The following is a 27,405-nucleotide window of genomic DNA, read 5'->3' as shown; positions in this document are numbered from 1 at the left end:
AAAAACTATTGCGTAATATATCTTTAAACATTTAATCGAAATGAGGAAGATTATAAAACAGAAATGGAAAAATGGTTTACTAGTGGAGGATTTATAGTGGTGATTCGACTATATATGGCAGCAAACAAATTCCAAACTGATAATGGTGCTTAGACATTGGCCAAAAATACTAATTAATTATAGGACGAACATAATATATATATATATAAGGACATCCTAGATTATATTGATACAGGGGTCGGGTTTCGTAAAAGATAAAAGAAATACATTGATCATTTTTGCAGCATAAATCTTTAGCATATTAAAAGAAATCAGATAATCGTAAAGCAACATCTAATAATTGATCTAAAAAGTTACCTGTGAGATAGTAATTAAGCATAATGTGCTGGTTTATTACATTTTATAAGTGTATCTTTTAAGGTATTCACATTATTTGATATATTATAAGCTTTGTTATCTAAGATAGAATCGATTGTTATACAATATTTTTTTTTTTAATATCTTATTTATATATTATAGATAATGAGTATTGATTTTTATTATTATTATATGTATACATTAAATGCAGTATTTAAAATGAGAGGTTCCAAAAGTAGCAACCATATTCTATGAAGGAGTCCATAAATATCTCAAAGCTAAATTATTTAACACTATGATCTTTTAATACCATGATGAATTTTAGATAGTTAAGAAGGCTAAACATCTCAAAACATATAAATGGATGATGAGATTGTCTTCATAAGTAACAACATTTAATTAAAGAGACAAAAACATTTATGTGTTATCTAGAATCGTTTATAAATGATCCAAGTATATTCATATATGTTCAGGATTTATTCATAAGTTGAGGTAATTTCAGTGTTGATCTTTTCTTGAGCGCTCCATACTTGTCTACGAGTATAACGAGTTAGGGTGATTTTGGTGCAATTATATCTCGAGCATTGCAGATCTATGTAAAAATTTTTTTACCTAACCATATGATTTTTCATGCTTGGTTTTGAAAAATATCTAATTTTATTGTCTAAGAAGGATTGAAAATGAAAGGACTAAAATTATATTAGTAAAATTTTGAAGGTCTTTTTTTATTAAAAAAAATTGTCAATGCCTCTATGCCTTCTGATTTTTCCAAAAATTATTTTTTGTCTCTTTAGTTTTGAAAATGACATGGTTGGGTCCAAAACTTTATTTGCCTTTAATTTGAATCCATAAATTAAAAAAAAAAATGAGAGAGTCACTTGATCACGAGGATTGAGAAATAAAGTTCACAAACACTCAATTTTTCAGCTATGAAAACTTGTTCTTAATGTGTACAAGTTTTGTTGTTTCAGGAGGATTCTGTCTTGTTTTTTTTTTTTTTTCTATTTGTCTTTTCTAAAAACAGAGACAAGTTTCAAGATTTTAGTTTGATTTTGGTTTGTTTTTCATGTTTTTTACACATTAAATGAAAACTTGTTATTCTTGATGTTAAAGCTCGTACGTCGTTTCCACCGCATATTGAACATTATTGCCCTAATATTATAAGAGTACCACTCTAAAGTTAGGATTATCATGTATGAGCTCACCCATGTGTTTGTCTTTCTCTAGAAGAAATGAGACCAAACGCGCACAAACCAGATAATCAAACAACCGAGTGCATGGGGGCGACCTCTAACTGTGCAAGTGGCCTACTTGTTCAATACAAAATTGATTGCTTCCTTGCTTCTCATCCACAACACACATCATCTTTGGACTAATCTAGAGACACCTTCCTGGATGCTAAGGATCATGGCAAGATCAATTATAAAAAATCATGAATCTCCAATCTAATTAAATAATAAAAACCAAGAAATTACATTAGTTTATTACGGCCATCCAGCAGCAAACAATGAGATAAAATTTAGGGGACCTGAAAATAGACACTTCAAAAGAGCTTTCAATTTCGTACTTGAAGCATTTTCTCTCTCTACCCTGGTGAAAAACAACCTTTATATGATTTATAGAAAGTATCAAAGCCCAAAATCAGGATCGAAAGATGGAAGCTGATGTATCCATTCTCATCAAAATCAAAACCCTCACATAAACCATAGCGAGAAAAAAAGGGACCATTTTTGTCTTCTTTGTCAATGGAAGGTGTTGTAGTCTTATTGTTGTCTTTGCTGAGTTACTGTTTGGTGGCATCAGGTAATGTTCTTTTGATTGGCAATAATGTTACCATGGCTTTCGATGATATTGAAGCTAATTTCGGTGAGTCTCTCTCTGTCTCTCTCTCTCTCTCTAATGTTTGTTTTGGTTTTTGGTTGCTAAGGAAGTGAAGGAAAATGAAAGAAAGTGAGGGATTTTTATTTCTAGAGCTGAAAAGATTGAAACTTTTCATTGAACTAGACTTTAATATGCTAATTGGGTATCTCAAAGAGTTGAGACTTTTTTTATGCTCTTATTAATCAAATATTGAAAACAAATCGAGTTTAAAATATTATTGATTTTAATCTGCTTAAAAATGGGTTAGTTAGATTATGTTAGAATATTGGGTTTATGTGCACACTTGAGGATCTTGAATCTAAGAATTTTTTATGCCAGAATGTTGTAAGCACATAGTTTCTTACATATCTATGTGTCCATGCTGATTATTGGTTTTGTTGTTAATTTCAGCTCCGGCAATAAAGGGCTCAGGTGAATGTGGGGTGTTGTATTTGGCAGAGCCTATTGATGCGTGCTTGGATTTGACTAATCAAGCTGAAAACGGTTCCAATTGTAGCTCTCCATTTGTGTTGATTATAAGAGGAGGATGCAGCTTTGAGGATAAAGTTAGAAGAGCACAGAAGGCAGGTTACAAAGCTGCTATTATCTATGACAATGAAGAAGGAATCTTAGTCGCAAGTAAGACCTTTTCCTATGTGAAAAATGATTTTTATCCTCTGCTTAGTTGTTTGTTATTACTAACATGAATCTCTATTGCCATGAGAACTTGTTGATAATCTTACGGATTGATTGTTAAATTTGTCCCCAACATATGAATGCTTATTTACTTTGTGTTTGTAGAAGGGTCTGCTCCAAATATAATTCTGTTCTTTGTGACTGCACTGTTGTCTCACAATGGGATTCCTTGGATTTCGTAAACAAGCTTGTTAGGGTTGGTAAAATTGCTACTTATATGTTGGACTCACTTTAGCAATGTGATTCCTTGTTCAAGCTCAAAACTTTTGCTGGTAATTTTACATCTATCTTAAATGGAAAAGGAATGTCAAAATTTGTACAAGTTCATTGTTATGAATTTCTGGTTCTTCTAAGGTGTTTAATTGAACATTAGGCTCATTTATGACCATTCACTGGAATCTGTTTTTCTTTTACCCTCTGAGTTGGGTAGCAGATCTGTTACCAGGAGGGAGTATTGCTGCTTTCCAACTAACCTGCAAAAGAAAACAATGAATAATTTGTTGACCATTATGAGATTTGGTTTATCCTTCCTTCTTTTCAAGTCTCAACCTTGTTTTGACTGCCATAGCAACAAGGGTCTTTAGGTATTTTAGCATGTGGTTGAAGAAGAAGATATAGTCGTGGTTTCAAATTTTTAGCAGTGGTTGCCTTGCTGAACTTGTGAATTATTAAAGAATTGTTGCATACACTAATTTAACGATTTAAAGCTGTTAACTGCAATCCTCTGATGTATTCAACTGAAACTAAGCTGGTGGATCCTAGTTTTGAAAGAACTAACATGAATTAATAAAGAATTGTTGGTTATGCACTAATCTAATGATTTAAAGCTATTAACTGCAATCCTCTGATGTATTCAACTAAAACCAAGTGGGTGGAGAATTGTTTTGAAAGAACTAACTTATTTTACTGTATTAGGTGTTGTGTGACAGGTGGTGCAGAGTGCTACATAGCATTTCACCCTGTTGTAAAATAGCTGTGATGCCATGGACCCATAATCCATTACATAACTGATGTCCCATTATGTATAGATATATAAAATTATGGTGTGGGATTTTACTATTAATAGTTGCTAATGGCTAATTAAAGGGCTGACAAGATGGACATTAGCCTTATAACATGGAGTATGGCACTGCTGTGTGGTGGGCTCTATCATAGATGGTAACTAGCATCCATGTTTCTCTGCTGTTTTGAGGCTGCTTTCATAGTTTTGAAACCCTTAAATTATTGATGATGATCTGTTGCAAGTCCTAGATCCACCAACTTCTGTGAGGAATTTTCCTTCATACTATAGTCCTGTGCTTTTAGCTTATTTTGTAAACAGACACTTTGAACAAATGAGAAACAATCTGGTAGTAGGTCTTGATGTTTGTTTAGAGCATCCCTTCATGGTGGCAGTTACTTTCTTGCTGGCAACAATCTCTAAGTTCGAGAGTTGATATTGTGCCTATTGATTCATGCTCTGCCCATTGAATTTAGCTTCTTGGATATTCATAGTAGTTGTGCACCAGTTTTTCCCAACATTCAACAAGGATATGTTTGATATGGGTTAAAGTGGTGAAAAGTTATCCATTTCACCTCCTTGTGTTTAGTACTATTTTTCAGGGAGGGGAGAATTCCAAGGAGGAAAACATTTAACTGCCAAAAGGGGTTAAATGTTAACTTTGCCTCTCTTTTATGGACTTTCTACTAATTTGTTCTTTGTTTTGTTCCACTTCCCTTTTGCACAACAAATATATATTATTTAATTATTTAATAATTGTATTTAATTTAGAATTTGATTTGATTTGTACAGGGATCCACTATTACCCAAAATTCATTCAACTCCTACAGAACACCATTAATACCTCACCTCTTTGACACCCTTAACACATCACCCTTAATTCTTACCCCCATAACTTTCTCTCCCATATTTTTCAGCTAATACTAAAGGCAAACTAAGTGGCTTAATAAATTCGTGATGTTGCTGCCAGCCATATGAGAAAAGTGAAAATTTATACGTGTGATTTGTTCCCCTGGTGAAATCACAGCTTTGGCATACTTGTATTTTTTTCACTCTTGTTACTAATCAGCAGAACAGGTTGAATTGTTGCTTATAAGTTTGTTGTGTGAATTGTTGGACCTTTCTAATCAAAACTTGGAGTAGGTAAAGTCAAGTACCTAGAAATTTGTTTGAATAGCTCCTTTTCTATTGTTCTCTAATTCGCTAATGTTCTTTGGGCAGCAAATACCTCTCTTTCTCGCTCTCATTTATAAATGACAAAACAAATTATTTAGTTATCATGCAAATCCTAATCCAGAATGCTGGAAAATTTTCAGTGGCAGGAAACTCAGCTGGTGTAACAATACCTGCCGTCTTTGTTTCTAAAACATCAGGCGAAACGCTTAAGAAATATGCTGGGTTGACTGACTTGGAGCTGTGGATAATCCCAAGCTTTGAAAATTCAGCATGGTCTATTATGGCAATCTCTTTCATATCTCTTCTCGCAATGTCTGCGGTATTGGCAACCTGTTTCTTTGTCCGCAGGCATCGCATAAGAAGAGAGCGTCCTCACTCTTCCCGTGTACGGGAATTCCATGGGATGAGCAGCCGCTTGGTGAAGGCAATGCCAAGCCTCACATTCACTTCTGTTCTAGAGGATAATTGTACTTCAACTACATGCGCCATATGCCTTGAAGATTATACTGTTGGAGAAAAACTCAGGATTCTGCCATGTCGACACAGTAAGCCTTTTTTTTCCTTGGTTTCCTAACAACGATGATATACTTGCTTATTTAAATCATTTACTTTGTGGCATCTGTTTCATGTTGTTTAATGTTGTGGGTTTAGTGTGTAGCCACTCTAATTTCAAATATGTTTTCAAGATAGTTTAGAGGGGTAATAGAATTATGAGAAGTGGCGACTGCAAAAATTGCTAGGTGCTTCAAGTCAGGTTGACATCTTCTTTGACTTAGTTGCGCTGGTTGCCCATGTTATTATGGCTAATGCTGGTATACCAGACAAGTTTATTTATTTGGACCCCAAACCCACTCAAGCATGGAAGGGGCTAAGCAAGGGAAGTTTTTGAAATAAAAAATATATGCCATTAACAGTTGATTCAGTGGTTAGGGCTTTCTATAATGTCGTAGTGAGCAATTGAAAATATTGAGAGGTATTTTGCAATTGTTTCTTGGAGCATGGTATACTTTGTACCTGTAAGGAACAATTTTGGAAAAAGTAATAAGAAAATACTTTTCCATCTTATTTGTCAGTCTTCTTTATTTATGGTTACCAACAGAATGTGTTTAGTGTAAATCATGCTAGCCTTTCTGGAATTAACACCTAGTGAAATGGATGTACGATAGAGACGTTCTTCTAGGTAATTTTTCAATAGCAACAAAGATGCAGCCAGGTAATTGGTGCAGAAAAATTGGATATGTGAGGAATATATTAGAGCTGAATTAAGTAGGATTTGAACTTGATCTAGTGAATGCAAATTTAGCAAAACTTGGAACAGAGATAGGAAGTGAACTGAAAATTGAATGGTAGATTCATATGACTAGTATGATGACAACCTTGTTTTATGGTATATTTTCTGTAAATGCAAACTAACATTCTGGTAAAATTCTTATGATAAAAATCGAACATTAAACGACTTTGGAAATGGAAATCCAAAATGATGGAATCAGAAATGCAAGGTTCTAGGGCCCACCCTTTTCTTTTTTGTCGATTCATATTATCAAAAAGTGGAAAGTAGCTCCTTTTGAAGAATTTTTCATCTAATATAGTCTGATATGGAAATTCTGATGTGTCAATATATAAGGTTGATTTTCACTCTTATCGAGAAGAAATAACAAAGAGAGCGCAAGATAGGTAAAGAAAATTTAGGTTTGTAGTATTCTCTAGAAGATGTCCTCTTAGATAGCGTGGTGTAAGAACATATGTTTAGGATTTGAGCAGCGCATGTACACTTCAATGCCAAATTAAATAATGCAGCCAAACAAACCAGTTGTGGCTGACGTTTTTATGGCAGCATGTATTTCAATCTAACAGTTAATAATAGGACTATTTTCATAACCCCTTTCACTCTGCAATTAGAAATAATGCTAGCATCTTCTTGAAGCTTTTGACAGGTTTTGTATTAATTGCTCATATCTCCATTAACTGAATCATATATTCTCAAACCTTGTGCAGAATTCCATGCTTTCTGTGTGGATTCTTGGCTTACGACATGGAGGACCTTTTGTCCAGTATGCAAGCGTGATGCAAGAACTAGCACAGGTGAACCACCAGCAACAGAATCCACACCATTGCTTTCATCCAACCCATCCTCTGTGGCTTCATCATCCATGCTGTCATCTTTTAGATCTGGAACATCAACTGCCATACAAATTACCCCATCAAGGACCCCTTCAGTTTCTTATATTCCCTCTCTTTCTAGCACTCCTTATGCCCAGCAGTCTCTTAGATCCTATCGGCACTCACCTTCCATAACTCTAAGCCAGAGCTCAGCTGATCTTAGGAACATGTCTTCCCAAAGATCCCGTGCTTCCTTCTTGGTTTCACCCAATTCTTTAGGCTATCCATCAATTTCACCCTTGAACACCAGATACATGTCTTCATATATACCTAGCCCAAGTAATGCCTCACCAAGTTTGGTTAGCTCTAGTCATCAGCCACGCCCATTGCATTGCAGTGAGTCTGCTGCAAGTTTCTCTCCATTTGCCTCTGCCCAGTCTCTTCCAGATTGCTAAATGAAAATATAACATGCGAGTGGGAAGTCTTGAGTGCACAAAACTGCGGGATGTGAACCAACATGTCAGATTCTATGAACCTCTGATTCACACCTTATGGCATCACAGCTTGGGTTCCTCTGAATAGAAATTGGTCGTCTTCTTGTGCCATATCAGAATAGCATTCATTCTCTGCTTGATTTGTACATTGTAGCATACAGTTACGTTTTTTTTTATCAATATCCAAGTGAGAATTCTGGTCCTGACAGATGCGGTCTGGCGGACTCTTACTAATCGCCATGCTTGAGTGTATTCCTGCTGTATTGGGTTGTTAATTTTAATCTTTTGAATAGTTGTATTGATCAATATAGTTAGCCCCAAATGCTCTAACCATTGTACCATGTAGCGTTTGCAGTTGGAGATTTGCGTGACAATAAGGAACTTGAAGATTTAAATATAAGAGCAAAATAATAAAGTACGATTGATTTCCAGTGTCCTTTGGTTTGTTTTTCGTATTTGAATCTTCACTCAAAAGGTTAGAAGCTTTCTTTTCGTTTATTCTCTTGGTAGCAAGGAGACGCCCTGATGACAATCATCCGTTGTATGTAACAGACTACCTTTACCTTTGATCGAACATTGATAAAAAAAAAAAAAAAAAGCATGCCTGATGAGCAAGTGAAGAGCAGGGACTGCTGATAAACCCTGCCTTTGGATAAATCATGAGTTCTCCTGAAAAGAATGTTGCGTCTGATGCAAAAATAAAGAACTTTATCAGGAAATTCAGCCTTGAGTGAACTGGAAGCGGCGGGCGAGGACTGGTTTTAAACCACTCGCCAATGCAAGTTCCGTGATAGGCATGAGAACATGGCAACCAAGTTGCCCTAAAAAGCCTGTCCTCTGTTCTTTGCAAACAAATCCCGCAGGCATCCAGATCCTCGAACACAAGTCCCACTTTCTTAGAAAATGTTCGGGCTGCTTACTCCACTTTCTTAGAAAATGTTCGGGCTGCTTTAATAAAAAAATTAGTGTTTTTAAATTGTTTTAATATTTTAATATCAAAAATTATTTTTAAAAAAATAAAAAATACTTTAAAAAACAATTATTACCAAAAATTTTTATTCAGATGTCATCGAACAACTCCTTGATGAATCGTCCATGTTTTACCCAGATTCTCGTTGATCTCTCCCTGACCAAATCAATTACCTTCTCCCCAGATTCTCGTTGATCTCTCCCTGACCAGATCAATCACCTTCTCACACCTATCCTTCACAACACTAAGCAACACAATCTCTACAACATTAGGCACAGACCCTGAAGCTTTTTTGGACCCGTGTTTGTTAGTGGAGCCGAGGGTTTCTTGCACTCCTCTTTCATGTCTTCTTGAGGTATCCCCATTAAAGAAAGTCTATTATCTTCCAAAGACTCAAAACTCTAAAAGTCACTATCACAACCGCACGCCACCTCCACCTTTCATTCTCGACCTCCTCCACAGTTCAGCCACACCCCACTCTTGAGATTTGCATCCTTCTGTAAAAACATGAATTCATGTTGTTCCAATTGTACAGATGATAAATAGCTCCAGTGTTTGGATAGGTTTTGGATCAGTTTGACTTGCAACATGTTATTGAGTATCTATGATTATCTCATTTATTTTGATTTTATTCAATCATTTATTTTATGATTATCTAATTTATTGAGTATCTATGATTATCTAATTTATTTTATGAATTTATTTTGATTTTATTCTTTATTCAATAAATAAATAGCCAAGTTTAACCATAAAAAACACATTAAAATACCTACAAGTTTTGCCCTTTTAAAAAAAAATCAAGTCAAAAGTAATCGGGTTCAAACCAGTTTCTAGTAAGATCTAGTTTTCAATATATATATATATATATATATATATTCAATTTAGATGGTTTTTCCTCCTAGACTTTTCTAAATTTTATTTTTTATATATAAAAAAAAAAAATCGTCTCTGTCCATCCCTCCTCCCTATCCCACGGTTGGCTCAAGACACTACCGACCCAAAAACCAACCCCAACCAGATATGTAGCAGGATATTGTCATTCCTATTTTGTGACTGGAGCAAGTGTGTCAATTGAAAATATTATCATGGAAAAAAACAAACGAACGTGGTTTATACCCAAAACATAATCATAGAATTTGCAAACGTGCGCAAAAGCTGATGAACATGAGTACTCAAAACAGGCCTTATTTAAGCACATCAGAATTCAAGGAAGAGCTCACTCTCTATCAAAGCTAGGAAATTCAGAATAACTTAGAGGTCTGTGGTTGCTTTCCTACTGTATAACCTCCGTCTTTTGATTCATCCTACAGTATCCCCAAGTACATTACCGTATCTAGTCCTGCTTATCTTCAGGCCTATACTCTGAGCTTTCAGCTTCGGAGCTTGTCGCAGGTTCAGCTTGGTCCTGAGTACCAACCCTTAGAGGTTCCTCTTTGCTAATATGTTGGACGAACATCAGCATTGCCACCAAAAACACAATTATGTACACGGTTCTAATTCCAATCAGCGAACTAATATAGCCCAACAGCGATGGACCAGTAACTCTATTCCGCTCCGTTCTTCCTTCCCTATATCCTGCAAGGAATTGTGATATTTGGGACCCCTGGTCCTCCTCTTCAATGCTATCTGAACCAATAACCTACACCATTAAAAAAAAAAATAGAGCATGTATTATTATTTCTTGTGATATACGAAACTAATTAATGGAGATTAGAAATTCCAAGAGATTTGAAATATGGTATTTGACTATGGTATTACAGCAGCTATACTTACTGAAAGATACTCCTCATCTCCGTCCCAAACAATCATTTTTGGTAGTTTTGTCTCCTTATTGACACCAAATGTCTCAGTAAATTCTTCCCATTGTTTAACCCCGACATAACCAAATACCAGATCACGATTTCCTGATGCAGCAGCCTTCAATATTTTGATCAAGTTTTGTGATTTCTCTTCAGAATCATCCTCCAAGATGGTCAGGACAATTTTCCTCTGATCATCTTTCAGTACCTTCAATGTTTCGGAGTTTATGGGCACAACCAAAGGAAGAGAATTTTGTGTTATGAATTCCTCCATAAATTCCTCTGCAGGTTTAATAGAAAAGTAAGAACAGCTTGTAATTATGTAAAGCAGCAAAGAAAAAGTGATCAATAACATGTAAAGCAGCAAAGAAAAAGTGATCAATCACGAAAGAAACTAAGAAAGAAATAAACAAGGAAAATTGCAAAATGATAATTGAGCAAGAATCTGAACATGCAAGCACCTGCTTGTCTAGGTTCCATCAATCAGACTTCTTTGTGGAATCCTATGGGTTGTTAAAAAAATACCACACTAAGCTCCATTGAGTGTGATAAATGAGCAACTCAATTGAACAGGGTTATACTTGACCTAAACTCAGAATTAGTACTCCAACACAATTTTCTAAGCAAAAAATTCAGTATTCTACGTTTTGAGTTCTCAGTGAGGACATTTCTCTGTTTGTGATATATATACCATGCAATGACAAATTTCTAATATTGCAAATTATCAGTCAGGTAGCATTTCTTGCTCAAACATCCTCGTCTGCTCAAACATCCTCGTCTGCACACACACAATGCATCTACCAATATGTGAAGCTATTAAATGGTGTACCAATCTTTATATGTCAGCAACAAATTTGTAACCCTACGATTATCCCAATTTCATCCAGTTTATAGTATGCAAATTCCACCATGGAAATGGTGCACAATGCAAAGACAGTACAAACACAAATGAAGCACACAGAAATAACGGAGTATTCTTCCTTTTCTTATTATGATTGCCAGCAGTATTTTTTATTATTAAGTTCCATTCTTTGAAGCTGATGGTATCTAGACACAAGTACCGGATAGTCAAGAACATGAGATATCTATCAGGCCATCGTCAAATAAGCAAACACCAACAGTTGAAATTCTCAGAGAAAACTGCAAATAACACATTGGTAAGGACAGAATACATATACTTAACACTAATTCAGAGGTAATAGGATGAAAACAAACCTTCAAAAGGCCCATAAAAGACGGTATGATCATTGTAACTTGGATGAATAGATACCAAAGTTGGACTCTTGTCAAAATCATATTTTACCATGACATCATCTGAGAAATAACTGGCTACAGAAAACCAAGCCTTCTTCTTATACTTAATGGCTAGATTCGACATCACAGTCTCATTTAAACCAAAACCTATAAATATCGGAAAATGTGTCCCGGCTTCTTCAACAAACTCCCTTATAGCAGAGTCTGAATTAAGGATAGTAACATCCGGAGCAACAAATTTCCTCAGAAAACGAACAAGTAACTCTGCTTTCCTTGGTCCATAATAATCTGTTGGAACGCCATGCATATAAATCTTGAGGGTCGGATACCCACTGCATCAATCAAAGTAAAGACAAGTAGTAGTCAAACATCATGATGCTATACAGAAATTGGCAACGCAAACTCATTATCTAAACGCGCGCAGTATCATAGAAATACAAAATACAAAAAAGTAGTACTTACTCGACTTCATGTTTCCTAGCAAGTCGGGTATACTTATCAGCATTCACTTTGGCTATGACAATAGGTTTCTTCAATTCGGCAAGAATGGGAGCAGCCACATCTAACTGTAAGAAAAACAATTAAACTAATTAAATAATATATTGTAATACCACAGTTTAATACAAGTTGAAAATAACAAAATACACAAGCAACGTCGCCAATTAAAAGAAAAATGAAACCCTAAATTTCTTCAACTCGATCAATATCCATAAATCAAAACTGCTCGACCTAAATTAATGAATCAATAAAAATCCACATTGAGCAGAATTTAACACGTAAAAAAGTGAGATCAATTCAAAACATTATCTAGCAAAGCTTCGTTGACGAAGAAGAAGAATACAGAGGAAGAGATAGATACCTCGGGAGCGAGACGCTTGCAGTGGCCGCACCAAGGGGCGTAGAAGTCGACGAAGACATAATCGTAGGTGGAAATAGTTGAATCGAAATTTGATTCATCTAGCTCTAACACAGTATTTATTTTCTCAGGTGGTGTTGTTGATTCTGCCGGAGAGATTACGGATGATGATGATAATAATACTAATAATACAAGAGGTGTAGTGTTGAGAAGGATCAAAGGTGATCGCCTCGTCTTCATGTCCTTCGACGGATGGATGATGATGCCTCTTCAAACTTCAAACTCACACTGTTTTTTTTCTTTTTCTTTTTTTCTGGAATTTGTCAATTTTCAAAATAAAGTTGCTTTGGTAAAATCAAGAAAGAGATTGGTTTTGGATTTTTTTTATTTTTTTTAGATATTTACATTCATAGTAGCTGCTATATTATTTTAATAATTAATAATTTTAATTTTTTTTGGAAAAGGCTTGTTATTTATTGTGTATTTGAATAGTTGTGTATTTCCTTTTCAAAAATATTTTTATTTAAAAATATATTAAAATAATTCTTATATATTTTTTATTTTAAATATTAACATATTAAAAATATAAAAAATACTAAAGAAATATATTAATTTAATATTATTTTCATGCTAAAAATATTCAAATAAAAATAGAAATATAATATCAAACAACCTCTCTTATACTATGGGTAAACTCTTTTTTAAAAATATATATATAATTTCATTGACCTAAGTAGTCTAATACCTGCGTACATGAAGAAGTAGTATTTCTTAAGAAAAATCAAATAAAAAATAAAATGGGAATATAAATAAATATTGATGTCCCACGTGTCTTACACAGAAGACCTTTTTGAACTTGCATCTTTTGCTTTTGTTTTTTAAAGCTCCGTAAAAGGTACACTATTGGTCAACTTGGGAGGTTTTTGTCTAGGGGTCCAGGGAAACGACACGTAGACTAAATCTGCATTCAAGCCCTTATATCTTTATCGTTGACCTTATTTTAATTATTTATTTATTTATTTTAATAATATAAATTTACACGTACTTCTATTAATTTCTGAGGCTTTAATTTTTTATTTATTTATAAAGTAATTAGATAAATTTCAAATACATCTCCCAAATTATTGTGGTAGTCTTAATTTTATTACAACTATAAACTAAAAAATATTAATTTTAATATACATTACTTTTCACCATGTCACGTTTTACTGTGGATGTGCCCGTCTTTTTCACTAGGAATCACTTCTCTTTAAATGCTCTCTCTTCTTATGTTAAATGTCGGAGAAAATATCCACGATGAATTAAAGATAAATTTTACAAAATTGAAATTAAGGTTATAGTTTAAAAAAAAAGAATTAAAATCAAAATAAACAAATAAAAAACAGAGCCTATTGTTCAAGAGGTGTATGAAAGATTTAGTTTGGTTCTTAAAGTTTCAATTTATGTTTTTATTCGGTACATGAAGTTTAAAAAATTTACATTTTGGTCTCAAAACTTATTTTTTTAATATTTATGTTTGTAAGTCTTGATAAATAAGAGAAAATTGTTAAAAACTAGAAGGGGTTCATCTAATATATATTTTCACAATAAAAAAATCAATTATAATATTAATATTTTTATTTTATAAAAAAGGATTTTTGTCACAGCCTTAGATGCAAGGACACGCCAACAATTCGCTGCTAAGCAGTGGCATCACGTAAGTGCAGAGGCAATATGAGTGAGTAGTGCAGATTTCGACAATGAGTATAACAAGTACGTGCGAATAACGGGTTTATACTTCGCATCATACTGGATTCAGACGATGGACTGTCTAAGTCATATTAAGTTGCATGTGAGGGCTAGCTGCTAGAAAAATCAATTTGGGCAATTTGGTTTTATGGATGGTAGATCAAGGAAGTTACTTGTGGGTAGTTACAAGACAGTTGACTGTCTTTGAAATGTGCTGTCTAGAGGGATTTAATCTGTCAAGGAGCAGTTTTATATATATATGTATTATATAGAGCCTAAACATGTGTAGCATGCAGATTTGGATTGTGCATAACACACATACATTATTATTGTGTATTTCTTCGTTGGTGAATTAATAAAGGTTGGGTTGGTTTCCGTAAATTGCTGGTATTATTATTGTGTTGTGTTTAATTTTTAACTTGTGTTCTGGATTGCTGAAATTGGTAGGAGTTGTGGGAAAATCCTTTTGGTGTGCGAAACATTTAGACTTTAGACAAACACGAGTGAATTGGGAGAAAAGTTGAGTCTAGTAATGGGATTAGACTACCGTGCTGGGATTAAGATTGTGTCGAAAATTTTATCCCTAATAATTTTCATGGTGATGATTTGAGTTTTTCTTATAATGATTGAGTAGTATTCTGAGTTAAAAAAGATTTAATAAGATTTTTATAATGTTTTTATAAATGAAAATAAATTGAAGAAAAGTTTTTAAGATATAAAAATATTTAAACTCTTACCTTTTTAATTATAGGTATACCTATGTTTTATTTATTTTAGATGAGGTGCACTAACCCATTCTTCCAAATTCAAACATCTAACTTTTATTTTTATTTTTTTATTTGATTAAATTTTGAAAATTAATATAATCAAACTCCGCCTAACCAGTTAGGTCAACTCATGATTCAATTAATTTAGTTAACTCAAAGTGAAATTTAATTAAGTTAACTTGAAAAAATCACTATTTTTCAATAAAAAAAAACTTGTTTTTTTTAGAAATAATCAAATCCTAACACAAAAATCTATATTACATCTTGGCGGATATGATCGCGGCCAATAAAAAATTAAATTATATGTAGAGTTTTTTCATGATTTGATGATAAACAATTGGATTAACTATTTGTTAAAAAAATATCCAATTAGACTATCAGTCTTTTATACTATTGTTATGTTTGCAAACTTATATATTGAAAGGATGCTTGACCTCCATCATTTTCTTGAGAGGATGAAGAATACTTGTAAAAGCACTGCTTGACGTTCTCGTGATACAGTCTAGCCCTTAGGAAGAGGGATTTTTATACCAATAAATATAATTTTATTAATTTTCAATGAGATATTGATATTGATATACTAAGTGTTTGTGGATTTTTCTAATTTTCGCAGTTTGATTTCTTACCTTTAATCTTTATCAAATGAATTGTTTGTCTCTCAATACATCACAATAAAATAATTTGATAAATTAATGTTAGGAATTGGTTGGTATATCCATTAAAGATGACATTAACTTGATCTTATAAATGATTTTCACTCTACTTTAGGTTGTTCTTGTGATCAATTTGCTTGTCGCTTCCTGTTTACGCCCTGAATTTCATGCATCAACCTTTTCTTTTCTTTTCTTTTTCATAACGTAACAGCGGCGAGCTGGGGAAAACATGGGCAGCCGTTACTATATTGACATCACTTTTAATGTCCCTGCTATATTGTGTTTCTTGTGGATACCTAGCAATGTCTACTGTGAGAGAAGGGAAGAAGAAAGAGAAGATAGCTACAGAGCCTGTGGCTATTTCATGGAAAGAGAGAAAAGATCTTGCTGACGAAGAAGAAGAGGCCTTGGTAAAAGATATTGAAGATCTTAGAGCATGGGTACAAATCATTTAACCCCTTTTTTTATTTTCTAATTTTTGTTTCTTCATCTCAAGAAGCGACACCAATTGTGTTGCTTCAACGACAAGGCAGGGCAAAGGAACAGCTCAAGTGTTGACAGGGAGCAGTTTTTGAGCCATCACAGCAACCAGTACTGTTTAGAAATGATGAGCTAATTTTTGGAACAAGCAGCATTTATCTCTTTTTTTGTTGTAAATAGTTCAGATTTTCACTCACCACACGACAGTAAGGACAATGGAAGATAGAAAATACTTTAAATTTCATGCTTGTAGAACTTCAACATCTGATTCGTTTTGTTTTTTCTTTTCTCCAGAAAATAAAAACTTAAGCACTCTAATTATTTCTTTTTCCCACGACAGACTGACATGATTGACGCTATGAATGATGAGCAGTTGAAGGAATATCTGAAAAACAGACCTGAAGAATTAAAGACCGTGAAGATCCAAAAGAGCAAGCCTAGACAAAAAGTGAGACATTTTCTTTTTATTTGCAGACACTCTGTTTCTAAACATGTTTCCTTGTTTTTAAACTGTAAGAATTTGTAACTTGTTTTTAAATTATCAATGCTTTTATTGATGATGAGCATGGCTAGTGACAATTCAGGTTCAACGGCTCAGGAAGGCTAAATCTTCAGCTTCAATGGGAATAATGGCTTCAGTGTGGAAATTTCATAAAGAAGACAATGAGGACCCTGTGAGACCTGATGTGTGAAAGGCTTCCAACTGAACATAATTGTATATGCACTAGCTTCTTCTTCACCATATGGTGGCAACTGATCATTTCCTTCAGTGTTCTTCTTCTTTTTTTTTTTATCCAAGCTTGTTTGACAGTAAGGTATAGCTTGTGTCATAATAAGTAAAAAGCCACCACTTGGAGCAAAGCATCTTTGAGTATAGAACTTCAGGTGCTTCGCTCCAACTTCTAAAGCAAAACATATTTTATGTTCTTAGCTCAAATTGGTGGCGTCAAGCACTACTAGGCTAGTGACTTGAAAGCAAACACGTGCTGAATGATTTCTTATTCGGAGCAAGTTTTACCTAGGCACCACCTCAAAGCATTAGCGAGCCATTTTTAACTGGCAACACTAAGCGCAGCACCAAAATCCAACCAACCACACACACGCCACTACATGGGACAAAACACACAACTCATTTGCTGAGTTGTGAAGTTATGATCAACCTGTTACCAAATAAACAAGTACTTCTGTTGATAAAAACAATGCCAAATATGTTTTGCGACAGGGCAACTCGGAGAAAAGAAAATAATTGGACAGGCTTCTCTAAATGAGCTGGTGTTTAGGTCAAGATTATGTGTGGGGTAAGCCGAAAACTACAGATGAAAAGTCTGGTTCTATGTAATCTATGAGATCCATCAATCATAATACACACAAATCATACCACTAAAACCAGACAATTTCATCGAGGAAAATAATAATGGACTCACCCATTGAATATATATACCCTATCGTGTATTCCTGCTTTCTACAAAGGTCATTCTTGCTTGTGTACAACTAATACCAATCCATCCAATGGGAGTAACAAAATCATGGATTCAACATGACAGTTGGCAAAAGCAATCCAAACGAGATCAGAATTAACAGAATTCCACTAAGCTCTAGCATTTCTCCCTCCTTTCCGGCTAACAGCCTCACATAATCGGCAAGGCAGCGTGTCAAGGCTTGCTGCCCGAGTCTTTCCATAATTACCCACTACACCACATCTTCTCCATGCATGGTATTCAGCATAGGCTACAGGGTCATTAGCTAGGTTCTTGTGATAAGAAGCCAATTCCTCCTTGGAGCTAAATTTGTTCCCATCTATTATTGAATGGAATTAAATTTATTCCCATCTATTATTGAATGTGGAGGAACAAAGTCCAAAACATTGGGTGCGCCAAAGTATATTGGAACTGAACCAGAGTCTAAGGCATAAAATAGCTTTTCGGTCACGTAACTCTCTGTCCAGGTGTTTTCAATGGCAAGAACAAACTTATAATGAGACATGGCACAATGCAGATGATCCCACCATTTTGGTTTGAGACTGGCATCATTGGCACACTCAGGGTAGAAAGAAAGGGCCATGTCTAGCCCACCAACATTGTTCAAGCACTTGCCAAAGGAATGGTGAGGCAGCAAGCTGAGAAGGCTCTTAGCCAGCTGGTTTCTATCAGCAAGACAGCGTGATGAAGACCAATAAACAAGTGTATCCTTGGAAGAAGAAAAATAATGAAATCAACTGCTAGTTTCTTTACTGGCAATAACATAATTTCAATGGAAACTGAAAAACTAAAAGCTATCTAGGAAGAAGAACAGAACAAGGAATGAGCATAAGCCCAACACTTACATTGTCCTTGCGACGAGACACGTGATAATTTCGACCATTATGAAAGAGTGCACCAGCATATGTTGACTGAACATCATCATCTGCATGATAGCTGATAAATAAATCCTCATGACCAGAGCGTTTCCTGCCGGCCTCGAGATCCATGTAAACACGAAGGGGATCCCCATTGCGCCTCTAACAAAACACAATAAAAATGGCCAATTTGAAGTAGGGTAAGAAGAACAATTGAACAAAATAGGGATGCACGAGTTACATGAAAAAACTAAAACAGGCTAACTGAGCAAACAACCAGAGAGGATCCAAAATCTTGTGACAAATAAAAAAACTGTGGCAGGGTGATCATCTCTTTTTCATTGATAACAACAGAGAGTAATAATGACTACATGTCATTATCCAAAGATGTCAAAATTCCAGAATCCAGAGCACTGCCAGCTGCAGTACTGCTTGCCAATTCACCTAAATAGTTCTTCTGTGCAGCATAGGGTATACAACAGAATTTGCTCAATTTGGAATTTTACCTGCACTGTAATGAAAGGATGGCTTTTGCCTGTGCCTTCCATAACAGCCAACAAATATCTAAGAAGTATAACCCCAGAACTCCCTCTTTCATCTTCAAAAGCCAGCAGCTCTCAAAGAATTTATTTGTGCTTCATGACATTTGACCTAAGTGACACCCACAGCTTCATATATATACTATCACAAAGTTCAAGATTGGAATCAGAGCAACAAGTGAGTGTCAGATTCAGGATCTCTTTCACATTGCAGTGCCCACACAGCTATTTGTGCAGAAAAAGCATCTTCCTCCTTTTTTTCTAAAATCAGTTCTCTACAATTTTTGGAAGATAATAATAATAATAAAAAGACTGTTTTGAGGTGCCAAAAAGGTGTTACCAAACACTCAAGCTAATCATAGCTGCAAAGCAGGAACGAACAGCCACTCAACTATTTCCTTGCAAAGCTAGCACTCATATGCATCACCTTCCCCATTGGTTTTTTTTTATCATACTTTTCCCCACTGATGAAGTTCATGACTAGTAATAATATACCCAAGCAGCCACCTGAGTGAGAAAAGGAGGCATCAAGAGAGAACTCTGGTATTCCAAATATCTCTCAAGGAAATCAATCTTCTCCTGTTTATCTTTACCTTTCAACAAAACTACATAAAGATTTTCTCACGTCAAAATTCCCATTGTTAGATATGAGCATTGCATTCTTATAAATAAGGCACTCTGTCCAAGTGTTTTTTCTGAGTCTATAGATGCCCATGGTCTGAATCATTTGATATTGATAACATCTCCCTAAAATGTTCCAAAGCAAAGACTAACACGCTTCCTCCTCAATCTATGAGAAGCAATCCAGATCAAATAAACTACATAATAGACCTCCCTGAACATTACAGGAGCTAGAAATATGGACACAAATATTGATGTGGACAACAGTGTTCCCAAATGCCAATCATACCATGTACAACTTGTAGATTAATGGACTCAGAATGCCATCTTTAACCATAAAATTGTTCCAAACAATTTGCTGCAAAATCTGTCTAACTAGTCAATCCTCAACCATCAGTTCTATGTTTATATCCAAAAACCAATTCCAATAGACAATGTAGGAATCTTAGGTTCAACTTCAAATCCTATCATTGCATCAAAGAAATCAGCTACCAGTAAAAGGAGGGCACGGATATTTAGACCAGACAACAAAAATGTTTAAATAATATTATGAGCACAAAACCACATTTCTAAATACTACAAGATGTCATTCACTAATTACCGTATCCTACCTATTTGATGCTCACCTATCATCACTTGATTATTAGAAACATAATCTTATATATCATTTGAGCAAATACAAAATAAAAAAGGCGTCTATCTAAAAGTTCACACCGCAGGTTTCTAACAACATATACATGTATGTATTGATTATAATTCCAAAAAACTGAAAATCTCCAAACAAACAAATTTTGTTTCAAGAAAAAATACCTGAAGTGGAGGAGTAGTTGTTTCAAACAACAAGGCATCAGGCTTGTCAGCAAGAACAGAAGACTTCGTCCACAAACAACTCAACCCACAACGACAAGAATATAAATTATCCAGATTGCCAGGAATCCAAGTCCACCCTTTAACCAAAACATTAACATGCTCCATCTTCAACTCACCACACCCCACATCACCATCAACAACTTGCAAAGAAGCAGACCCATTTGTCCCCTTCGACCCAAAAGACCCCAAATTCTTGTGTTTCTCTCTAAACTGAACACAACCCACTTGAGAATCCCATTTCTTGAAAGCAACAAACAGATCAGTGAAAGGATCTGGTGTTGTTTTGACAGGAAAGTTTGGGTCTTTAACAGGTGAGGTAATTGAGGTTGTTATGGATGGAAATTCAAGAAATCCTGAGAAAAAAAGGATAATGATTGTTAAGAACAGCATTATTGTGATTGTGTAAGTGTTAAGGGGTTTCAATTGCATGGTGAAACAGAATTTTCAACTGGGTCTATCTTCTCTTTCTCTACGGAGAGAAAGAGGAGATTTTTGACTTAAAATGGGATCCTTTTCTTTCAGATTTTTTTTAGATCAGCAGTTTCTTCTGGTTTTAATGCATCTGTTGTTCGTGAAGACAGAGGAGAATGAGAGTTGAAAATATACTAACATTAAACAAAGAGGAGTTAACACCTGATTAACTAGTTCGGCCAAAGATGGATCTAGTCTTAAGTCTAGTCCACTCTGTTTTTTTTTTAACTTTCATTCTACTCTTTCTGTTGTTCTTAAATTTTCAATTTTGATGGCTAATTTGAGAGACGGCACATGTTGTTTTGTTAAAAATAATTTCACGAAAATGTTTTTTTATGTATATTTTCCTTAAAGTGTTTTATTAGATAATTAGTTAACTTAATATGTTTTAACATATAAAAATAAAATAAAATATTTTTGGCTAATGAAATTTTATAAAATAATTTATCAACTAAAAACATTATCAATCTCGCTGTAAACAATTTTTTTTAATTATTATCATTATCATTTATATTATATATAAACAATTTTTTTTAATTATTATCATTATTATTTATATTATATATATTATTTTTATTATTATTATCAATTTTATTTTTTTTATTTTTTTATTATTACTACTATCATCTATATTATATCTATTATTTTTATTATTATTATCAATTATATCTTGTCAAACTCAATTATTAACCTTAATATTTAACACTATTTTTATCTTGTTATTTTATTTTTGATTTGTGTATTAAAATTTTAATTGATTATCAAATTTTTAATTTTTTTTAATTTGACCTGGTTATTTTTAGCCCCAACAATAACATTTTTTTTTAATTCGATTTTTTATTTTAAATTTTTTTAATCAAGTTTCTAATTATTTATCAAACTTTAATATTTATATAATTAAATTCATGATTTAACCAAATTAACTCCTTAAAATTACAAATTTATCTCTAAACTTTTTCTTCCAATTAAAACTTAAATTAACTTAAAATATTAATTTTTTTCAATTAAATCCTTAATAAAATTAATTAAGACTTTTTAAATTCACATTGAATCTTTACCTATCTAAATTTTTATTTCTTTACCTTAAATAAAAGTATTTTCATCAAATAGAAACTTTGTCAATTAGAATTGAGTTTATAATTTTGTTATTTTATATATTTTGATCCTCCAACTTTTTACTTATCATTTTGGTCTTTCACCACAAGCTTGAATAATCTTTTAGACTTTCTTCATATATATTGTTTTATTTTTTGAATTTTTTTTTATTTTTTTTTATTTTTTGGATAAAAAATAAGTAGAAACATTACCATTTCAATTTAAAATTTTAAATTATTAAAAAAACTATAAAAAAACATTTTAAAACTTAAATAAAAACCTTTTGAGGTTTGTCAAAGCCATTTAATTTGTATCTTGTATTATAATTTAATTAAAAACTAAAGAACAATAGAAAAATTTAAACTTATAATAGTTTAATCAACATACTAGTTTATAGGCAGCATAATGCTGGGTTAGATAGAAACATTTTTAACCTAATAAAAAAAATTCAAACTATAAAAACTTATATAATATTATTATTAAATTTAGTCGAATAAATTAACATTAAAATCTCTCAATTTAACTTTTTATCTAGCTTTATTTTAAAATTAAATTATATAAAAGTTGTCATAACATAATCTAGTCAATAATATACAACCGGTTCAAAAACAACTTGATTAACCAGTAAAAAAATTATAAGAATAAAATTTAAAAAAAAAATTGATAGAAAAAATCTTTAAGTCCAACTTCTTCTTGCTTATCTTAAATTTAAGATCAAATTATGTAAGAATTGTTTTAATATCATCTAATCAATTTGATTAGTCCAAAACAATACAATCGATAAGTAAAAATGATATGATGATGAAATTGAAAGAAAAAACTATCAACTTACCTTTTTGTTTATCACAAATTTAAAATTAAGTTATATTAAAGCTACTCTGATGTAATTTAATTTATTTGATTAGTTTAAAAATAATTTAGATAATATTTACAAAATATCTGAATATAAAATTAAAAGAAAAAAGAAATTGAAAGAAGAGAATCGAAAAAAAAAGGGCTAACTATAATAAAAACACCTTAAATATTGCTATTTATACAAGCTCCAGAGCTATGAAACTACATGTACCTTATATATATCTATATATATAATTGTGATATATTTTAAAAATTATTTTTGAATTAAATATATTAAAATGATATGAATATATAAAAAAATTAATTTTAAATAAAAAAATATAATTTTAATTATATTCCCAAAAATATAGTAATTCCCTATGGTGAGCTTGAAAACCATCTCAATAAAAGAAGTTTAAATAATCTTGCAAAATTTTTTATACTAATTATCTTCTAACACCTTCACTTCGATGCAGACAAATTATCATAAAAAAACATACATTTTATATTTTTACATTTGATTGATGACCAATAAGATCAAGCAAATAATCTAGTTAAAAGTAAAAATAGAAAAGGGATCATTAATGAGATAATATACTCGCATGCTACCGTAAATTTATAAAATAAATATAATAAATAATAGTATAATTATAAACCAACAATAAAAGATTCTCATCTAACCAATAAGATAACAAAAAAAATTTCCACTCATGAACAAATAAAATAATAAACTCTCCTTAATTAAATTAAAGACTTTGTTAATTGTTGCAATGTTAGAGAATTTATATAAAATTATTTTAAAATTCTGATTCAACTATTTAAATTTTTAAATTAATATTTTTTTTTGAACATAGATTCAACTATTTAAATTTTTAAATTAATATAATCTTTTTTTTGAACATAACATCTCAAGTAAAAACAAATGTTAGAAAATTAACATAATCTCATTTTTAGGGTGTAATTTAAGGGGATATCTTAAAAGCCTTTATTGTCAATTCGCACAAAACTGATACAGACAATTATCATATGAAAAATACAAAGATTAGAGCTTTACATTTGATAGAAGATCGATAAGATCAAGCAATCTAATACGAAAAAAAATGGATTATCATATAGAAAGGATGACAGATGAGACAAAAAGTTTTTAACTCATGGATGACTACGGTAATAAAATCTCATCTCTTTTATTAAAAATTTTGGATGACTACGGTAATAAAATCTCATCTCTTTCATTAAAAATTTTAAATTTATTTGTTTTTTATTTTAAAAGTATTTTTTAAAAAATTACTTTTATATAGTTTTAATATGTCTATGTTAAAAATAAATTTAAAAATATTATTTTAATATATTTTTAATCAAAAAATATTTTAAAAAATAATTATTATTATGATACCAAAAAAACTAAAATACAAAACAAGCTATTTGCCAATTATTATTATGTTATGATAGTAAAGACTTTGAATTCACCACAGTTACTTTTTCTAATTAAATTATTAAAAAATAATTATGAATATATATTAATTTTAAACTAAATTTTTTTTCACTTAAATGGTATGTTAAATAATTAATATTAGCTCATTGTGAGTTTTTAATTTAATAATTTAAATTTTTTTAGTTGAGATAATTATTTAATATGATATCAGAGATATTATAACTAAATAATTATGAATTTTAATTTTAATTTTCTTTGTACCAGCAGGCAATCTTTGTAGGTCCCCATGCTAACGTCTGGACCTGTGCACAGTCTAGAGTCCCCCACTTCGTATCATGCATCTCCAGCCTATCGCCATAAATGGACGGCTTCAATGATCTTGAACTCGGTATCATAATTTCGTTGTTGGAAAATAATTCAACTAGCTAATTGGTCTGTATCCGATCTAGTTTAATTTCAAATCATTTTCAATTTATAGGTATCAACGATGATCTAATCCAAGATCTTAAAACGTTGGGGATAGATTTAATACTTAAAAAGAGAGACTTTATAAGTGAATCCACTATCAAAAAAAATTAAAATAAAAAGAATTGGTGATGAAAAATATTTTATCGCTGCCTACCAATATAAAATGCGATGAAAAATCTATTTAGTAATTTCTAATAAAAATAAAAATAAAAATATTTTATCAATAATTTTATTTATCATTCAGACGTTATAATTTATCAAGAAAATTCTTATTAGTGCTTTAAAAAATAATTATAACTTAATAGTTCTCTAATTTCTTTATCTTTTTCCTTTTCTTCTTCAATTCAATTGAAACCTTAACCCTAATTTTTTTAAATCTCTCACAACCCTCCTTTAAAATCCACCGACCCAACTCGTCAACCTCAAGACAACATTCTTCCATGAGTTCCATTTTTTATCAAGCTTTACTTTATCAAGCAAGAAAACCCACCTGTTTTTGTTGTAACACTTATATATATTTCAAAGTTAATATATTCAAAACTTGTTTACTGAATTTGTAGTTATAGTTATGATATATATTTAAATGTTTTACTTGTTTTACTTGTTTTATAATAATTATTTTATTGTATTAATGTATGATTTGTAATTTAAAATTTGTTTGAGATTTACAGGAAATGAATAATTATGAATATATATTAATTTTAAACTGAAAATTTGTTCACCTGAATGGTATGTTAAATAATTAATATTAGCTCATTGTGAGTTTTTAATTTAATAATTTAAATTTTTTTAGTTGAGATAATTATTTAATATGATATCAGAGATATTATAACTAAATAATTATGAATTTTAATTTTAATTTTTTAATTAAATTAATAAAATTAAATATAAAATAATAATAAAACTGAAGAAATTTCTCTTCTAAAGATTTTTTTATTTAAAGATATATGTTAAAAAAATTGATATAAAATTATTATAGAAGCAGCACTTAATAGTTTGTTTAAAATGTGGAGGTGGTATGATTAATTATTTAATATACCAATTGACACCAAATAATTGGTATTAATAAATTCAAAAAACTAAAAAGAATATAAAAAACTATTTGGGAGATTTTGCAGGAGATTGACTGTGAAAGGGAAATGCAATCTTTGAACCAGCAGGCAATCTTTGTAGGTCCCCATGCTAATGTCTGGACCTGTGCACAGTCTAGAGTCCCCCACTTCGTATCATGCATCTCCAGCTTATCGCCATAAATGGACGGCTTCAATGATCTTGAACTCGGTATCATAATTTTGTTGTTGGAAAATAATTCAACTAGCTAATTGGTCTGTATCCGATCTTAAAACGTTGGGGATAGATTTAACAATTAAAAAGAGACTTTATAAGTGAATCCACTATCAAAAAAAAAATTAAAATAAAATGAATTGTTGATGAGAAATATTTTATTGCTGCCTATCGATATAAAATGCGATGAAAAATCTATATTAGTAATTTCTAACGAAAATAAAAATAAAAATAAAATAAAAAAGTTTCATCAACAATTTTACTTTCCATTTAGACATTATAAATTATCAAGAAAATTCTTGTTAGTGCTTTCAAAATGAATTATAACCCAACAATTCCCCAACTTCTTCATCTTTTTCTTTGTCTCCTTCAATTCAATTCAAACCCTAACCTCAATTTCTTTAAATTTCTGACAACCCTCCTTTAATATCCACCGACCCAACTCGTCAACTTCAAGACAACATTCTTCCATGAGTTCCATTTTTTATCAAGCTTTACTTTATCAAGTAAGAAAACCCACTTGTTTTTGTTGTAACACCTATATATATTTCAAAGTTAATTTATTCAAAACTTGTTTATTGAATTTATAGTTATGATATGTATTTAAATGTTTTATTTGTTTTATAATGATTATTTTATTCTATTAATGTATGATTTGTAATTTAAAGTTTGTTTGAGATTTATAGAAAATGGAGTTAATTTATCATTTAATAAAATTAAGTGTAATTTTGTAACTTCAGTGTGATAAAATTAAAGAAATTATAAGTAATTTAATAAGTATCAATTATTTTTAAAAAAAATTTATGATTAAGTTCAAAATTTAGGTTCTTTGGATTTCCTAAACTATATGGGAATTCCATGCATAGCAATTTAAAATAATTCAAAAACAATTAATGTTATTTTTTGTCTGATTATTAAAAAAATTAGTGTGAAATTGCTTTTAGATTATTACTAATGAGTTTTATATATGATAAACACATTAGGTGACTTACTTTTTCTATAGATATCATGCCTCCACACAATTTTAAAAGGGGATTCAAAACTCATTACTCTTATTATAGTTAATCAAGCAAGACCAATCAATTTAACAATGAAACCAAATCTCTTCTATGTCAATAGTATTGTTGTTATTTTTATTGTTGTTATTATTTTAAAAAACCAAATATTTGATATATTGCTTATTTGAAAATTTGTTTTAGATTTAATAAGCTTTTAATATATGAAAATTGAGTGTGATTTATATTTAGAATTCCTCATCTTTTATGT

At 31.7% G+C, this 27,405-nt stretch overlaps 4 protein-coding genes across 8 annotated transcripts; 2 read left to right on the top strand and 2 right to left on the bottom strand.

Moving 5' to 3' along the window:
- The first annotated feature begins 1,724 nt into the window (after positions 1–1,724).
- LOC105110618 (receptor homology region, transmembrane domain- and RING domain-containing protein 2-like) lies at positions 1,725–8,037 on the top strand. Of its 2 annotated transcripts, none has more exons than XM_011005708.1 (4): positions 1,725–2,223; positions 2,629–2,856; positions 5,218–5,634; positions 7,085–8,037. In XM_011005708.1, the coding sequence occupies exons 1-4, from the start codon at positions 2,103–2,105 to the stop codon at positions 7,642–7,644; spliced, it is 1,326 nt and encodes a 441-aa protein (XP_011004010.1). In that variant the 5' UTR covers positions 1,725–2,102; the 3' UTR covers positions 7,645–8,037. The 2 variants fall into 2 exon arrangements, with proteins under 2 accessions (XP_011004010.1, XP_011004011.1); XM_011005709.1 differs by having other exon boundaries at positions 1,730–2,223; positions 5,230–5,634.
- A 1,704-nt stretch (positions 8,038–9,741) lies between these two features.
- On the bottom strand, positions 9,742–12,929 carry LOC105110617 (protein disulfide-isomerase 5-2-like). Its single transcript, XM_011005707.1, has 5 exons — positions 12,566–12,929; positions 12,169–12,272; positions 11,668–12,038; positions 10,427–10,734; positions 9,742–10,292 (listed from the first exon to the last, which is right to left on the bottom strand). Exons 1-5 carry the CDS (start codon positions 12,800–12,802, stop codon positions 9,987–9,989), a joined length of 1,326 nt encoding a protein of 441 aa, XP_011004009.1. The 5' UTR covers positions 12,803–12,929; the 3' UTR covers positions 9,742–9,986.
- A 3,082-nt stretch (positions 12,930–16,011) lies between these two features.
- Positions 16,012–16,957, top strand: LOC105110616 (uncharacterized). Its single transcript, XM_011005706.1, has 3 exons — positions 16,012–16,150; positions 16,531–16,638; positions 16,775–16,957. Exons 1-3 carry the CDS (start codon positions 16,013–16,015, stop codon positions 16,880–16,882), a joined length of 354 nt encoding a protein of 117 aa, XP_011004008.1. The 5' UTR covers position 16,012; the 3' UTR covers positions 16,883–16,957.
- Positions 16,958–17,351: 394 nt separating this feature from the next.
- LOC105110615 (alpha-(1,4)-fucosyltransferase-like) lies at positions 17,352–21,278 on the bottom strand. 4 transcript variants are annotated; one of them, XR_839505.1, is made up of 5 exons: positions 20,496–21,278; positions 18,514–18,687; positions 18,020–18,377; positions 17,562–17,987; positions 17,352–17,521 (listed from the first exon to the last, which is right to left on the bottom strand). XR_839505.1 is itself a non-coding variant. In XM_011005704.1 (4 exons), the coding sequence occupies exons 1-4, from the start codon at positions 20,982–20,984 to the stop codon at positions 17,779–17,781; spliced, it is 1,230 nt and encodes a 409-aa protein (XP_011004006.1). In that variant the 5' UTR covers positions 20,985–21,278; the 3' UTR covers positions 17,352–17,778. The 4 variants fall into 4 exon arrangements, 3 of the variants coding, with proteins under 3 accessions (XP_011004006.1, XP_011004004.1, XP_011004005.1); XM_011005704.1 differs by having other exon boundaries at positions 17,352–17,965; positions 17,998–18,377; XM_011005702.1 differs by having other exon boundaries at positions 17,352–17,987.
- Between the last annotated feature and the right edge of the window lie 6,127 nt (positions 21,279–27,405).

This window comes from Populus euphratica, unplaced genomic scaffold (assembly GCF_000495115.2).
Source record: "Populus euphratica unplaced genomic scaffold, PopEup_1.0 scaffold556.1, whole genome shotgun sequence".
Taxonomy (NCBI): Eukaryota; Viridiplantae; Streptophyta; class Magnoliopsida; order Malpighiales; family Salicaceae; genus Populus; species Populus euphratica.
Note: the sequence above shows the minus strand (reverse complement) of the source record. Positions and strands in the feature narration are given on the sequence as shown.

Bases quoted from the DNA above. Each gene is read 5' to 3' on its own strand.
- LOC105110617 (XM_011005707.1), bottom strand. From the start codon at position 12,802: ATGAAGACGAGGCGATCACCTTTGATCCTTCTCAACACTACACCTCTT. The intron at 12,273-12,565 runs GTATCTATCTCT...TTTTTCTTACAG, and splicing joins GCAAGCGTCTCGCTCCCGAG to TTAGATGTGGCTGCTCCCAT. The intron at 12,039-12,168 runs GTAAGTACTACT...TGATTGATGCAG, and splicing joins GCTAGGAAACATGAAGTCGA to TGGGTATCCGACCCTCAAGA.
- LOC105110615 (XM_011005704.1), bottom strand. From the start codon at position 20,984: ATGCAATTGAAACCCCTTAACACTTACACAATCACAATAATGCTGTTC. The intron at 18,688-20,495 runs GTATTTTTTCTT...GTGTTTTGTTAG, and splicing joins CAACTACTCCTCCACTTCAG to AGGCGCAATGGGGATCCCCT. The intron at 17,966-17,997 runs TCAATAATAGAT...ATTTAGCTCCAA, and splicing joins GGGAATAAATTTAATTCCAT to GGAGGAATTGGCTTCTTATC.
- LOC105110618 (XM_011005708.1), top strand. From the start codon at position 2,103: ATGGAAGGTGTTGTAGTCTTATTGTTGTCTTTGCTGAGTTACTGTTTG. The intron at 2,224-2,628 runs GTGAGTCTCTCT...TGTTAATTTCAG, and splicing joins TGATATTGAAGCTAATTTCG to CTCCGGCAATAAAGGGCTCA. The intron at 2,857-5,217 runs GTAAGACCTTTT...TCCAGAATGCTG, and splicing joins AGAAGGAATCTTAGTCGCAA to GAAAATTTTCAGTGGCAGGA.
- LOC105110616 (XM_011005706.1), top strand. From the start codon at position 16,013: ATGTCTACTGTGAGAGAAGGGAAGAAGAAAGAGAAGATAGCTACAGAG. The intron at 16,151-16,530 runs GTACAAATCATT...TTCCCACGACAG, and splicing joins TTGAAGATCTTAGAGCATGG to ACTGACATGATTGACGCTAT. The intron at 16,639-16,774 runs GTGAGACATTTT...GTGACAATTCAG, and splicing joins AGAGCAAGCCTAGACAAAAA to GTTCAACGGCTCAGGAAGGC.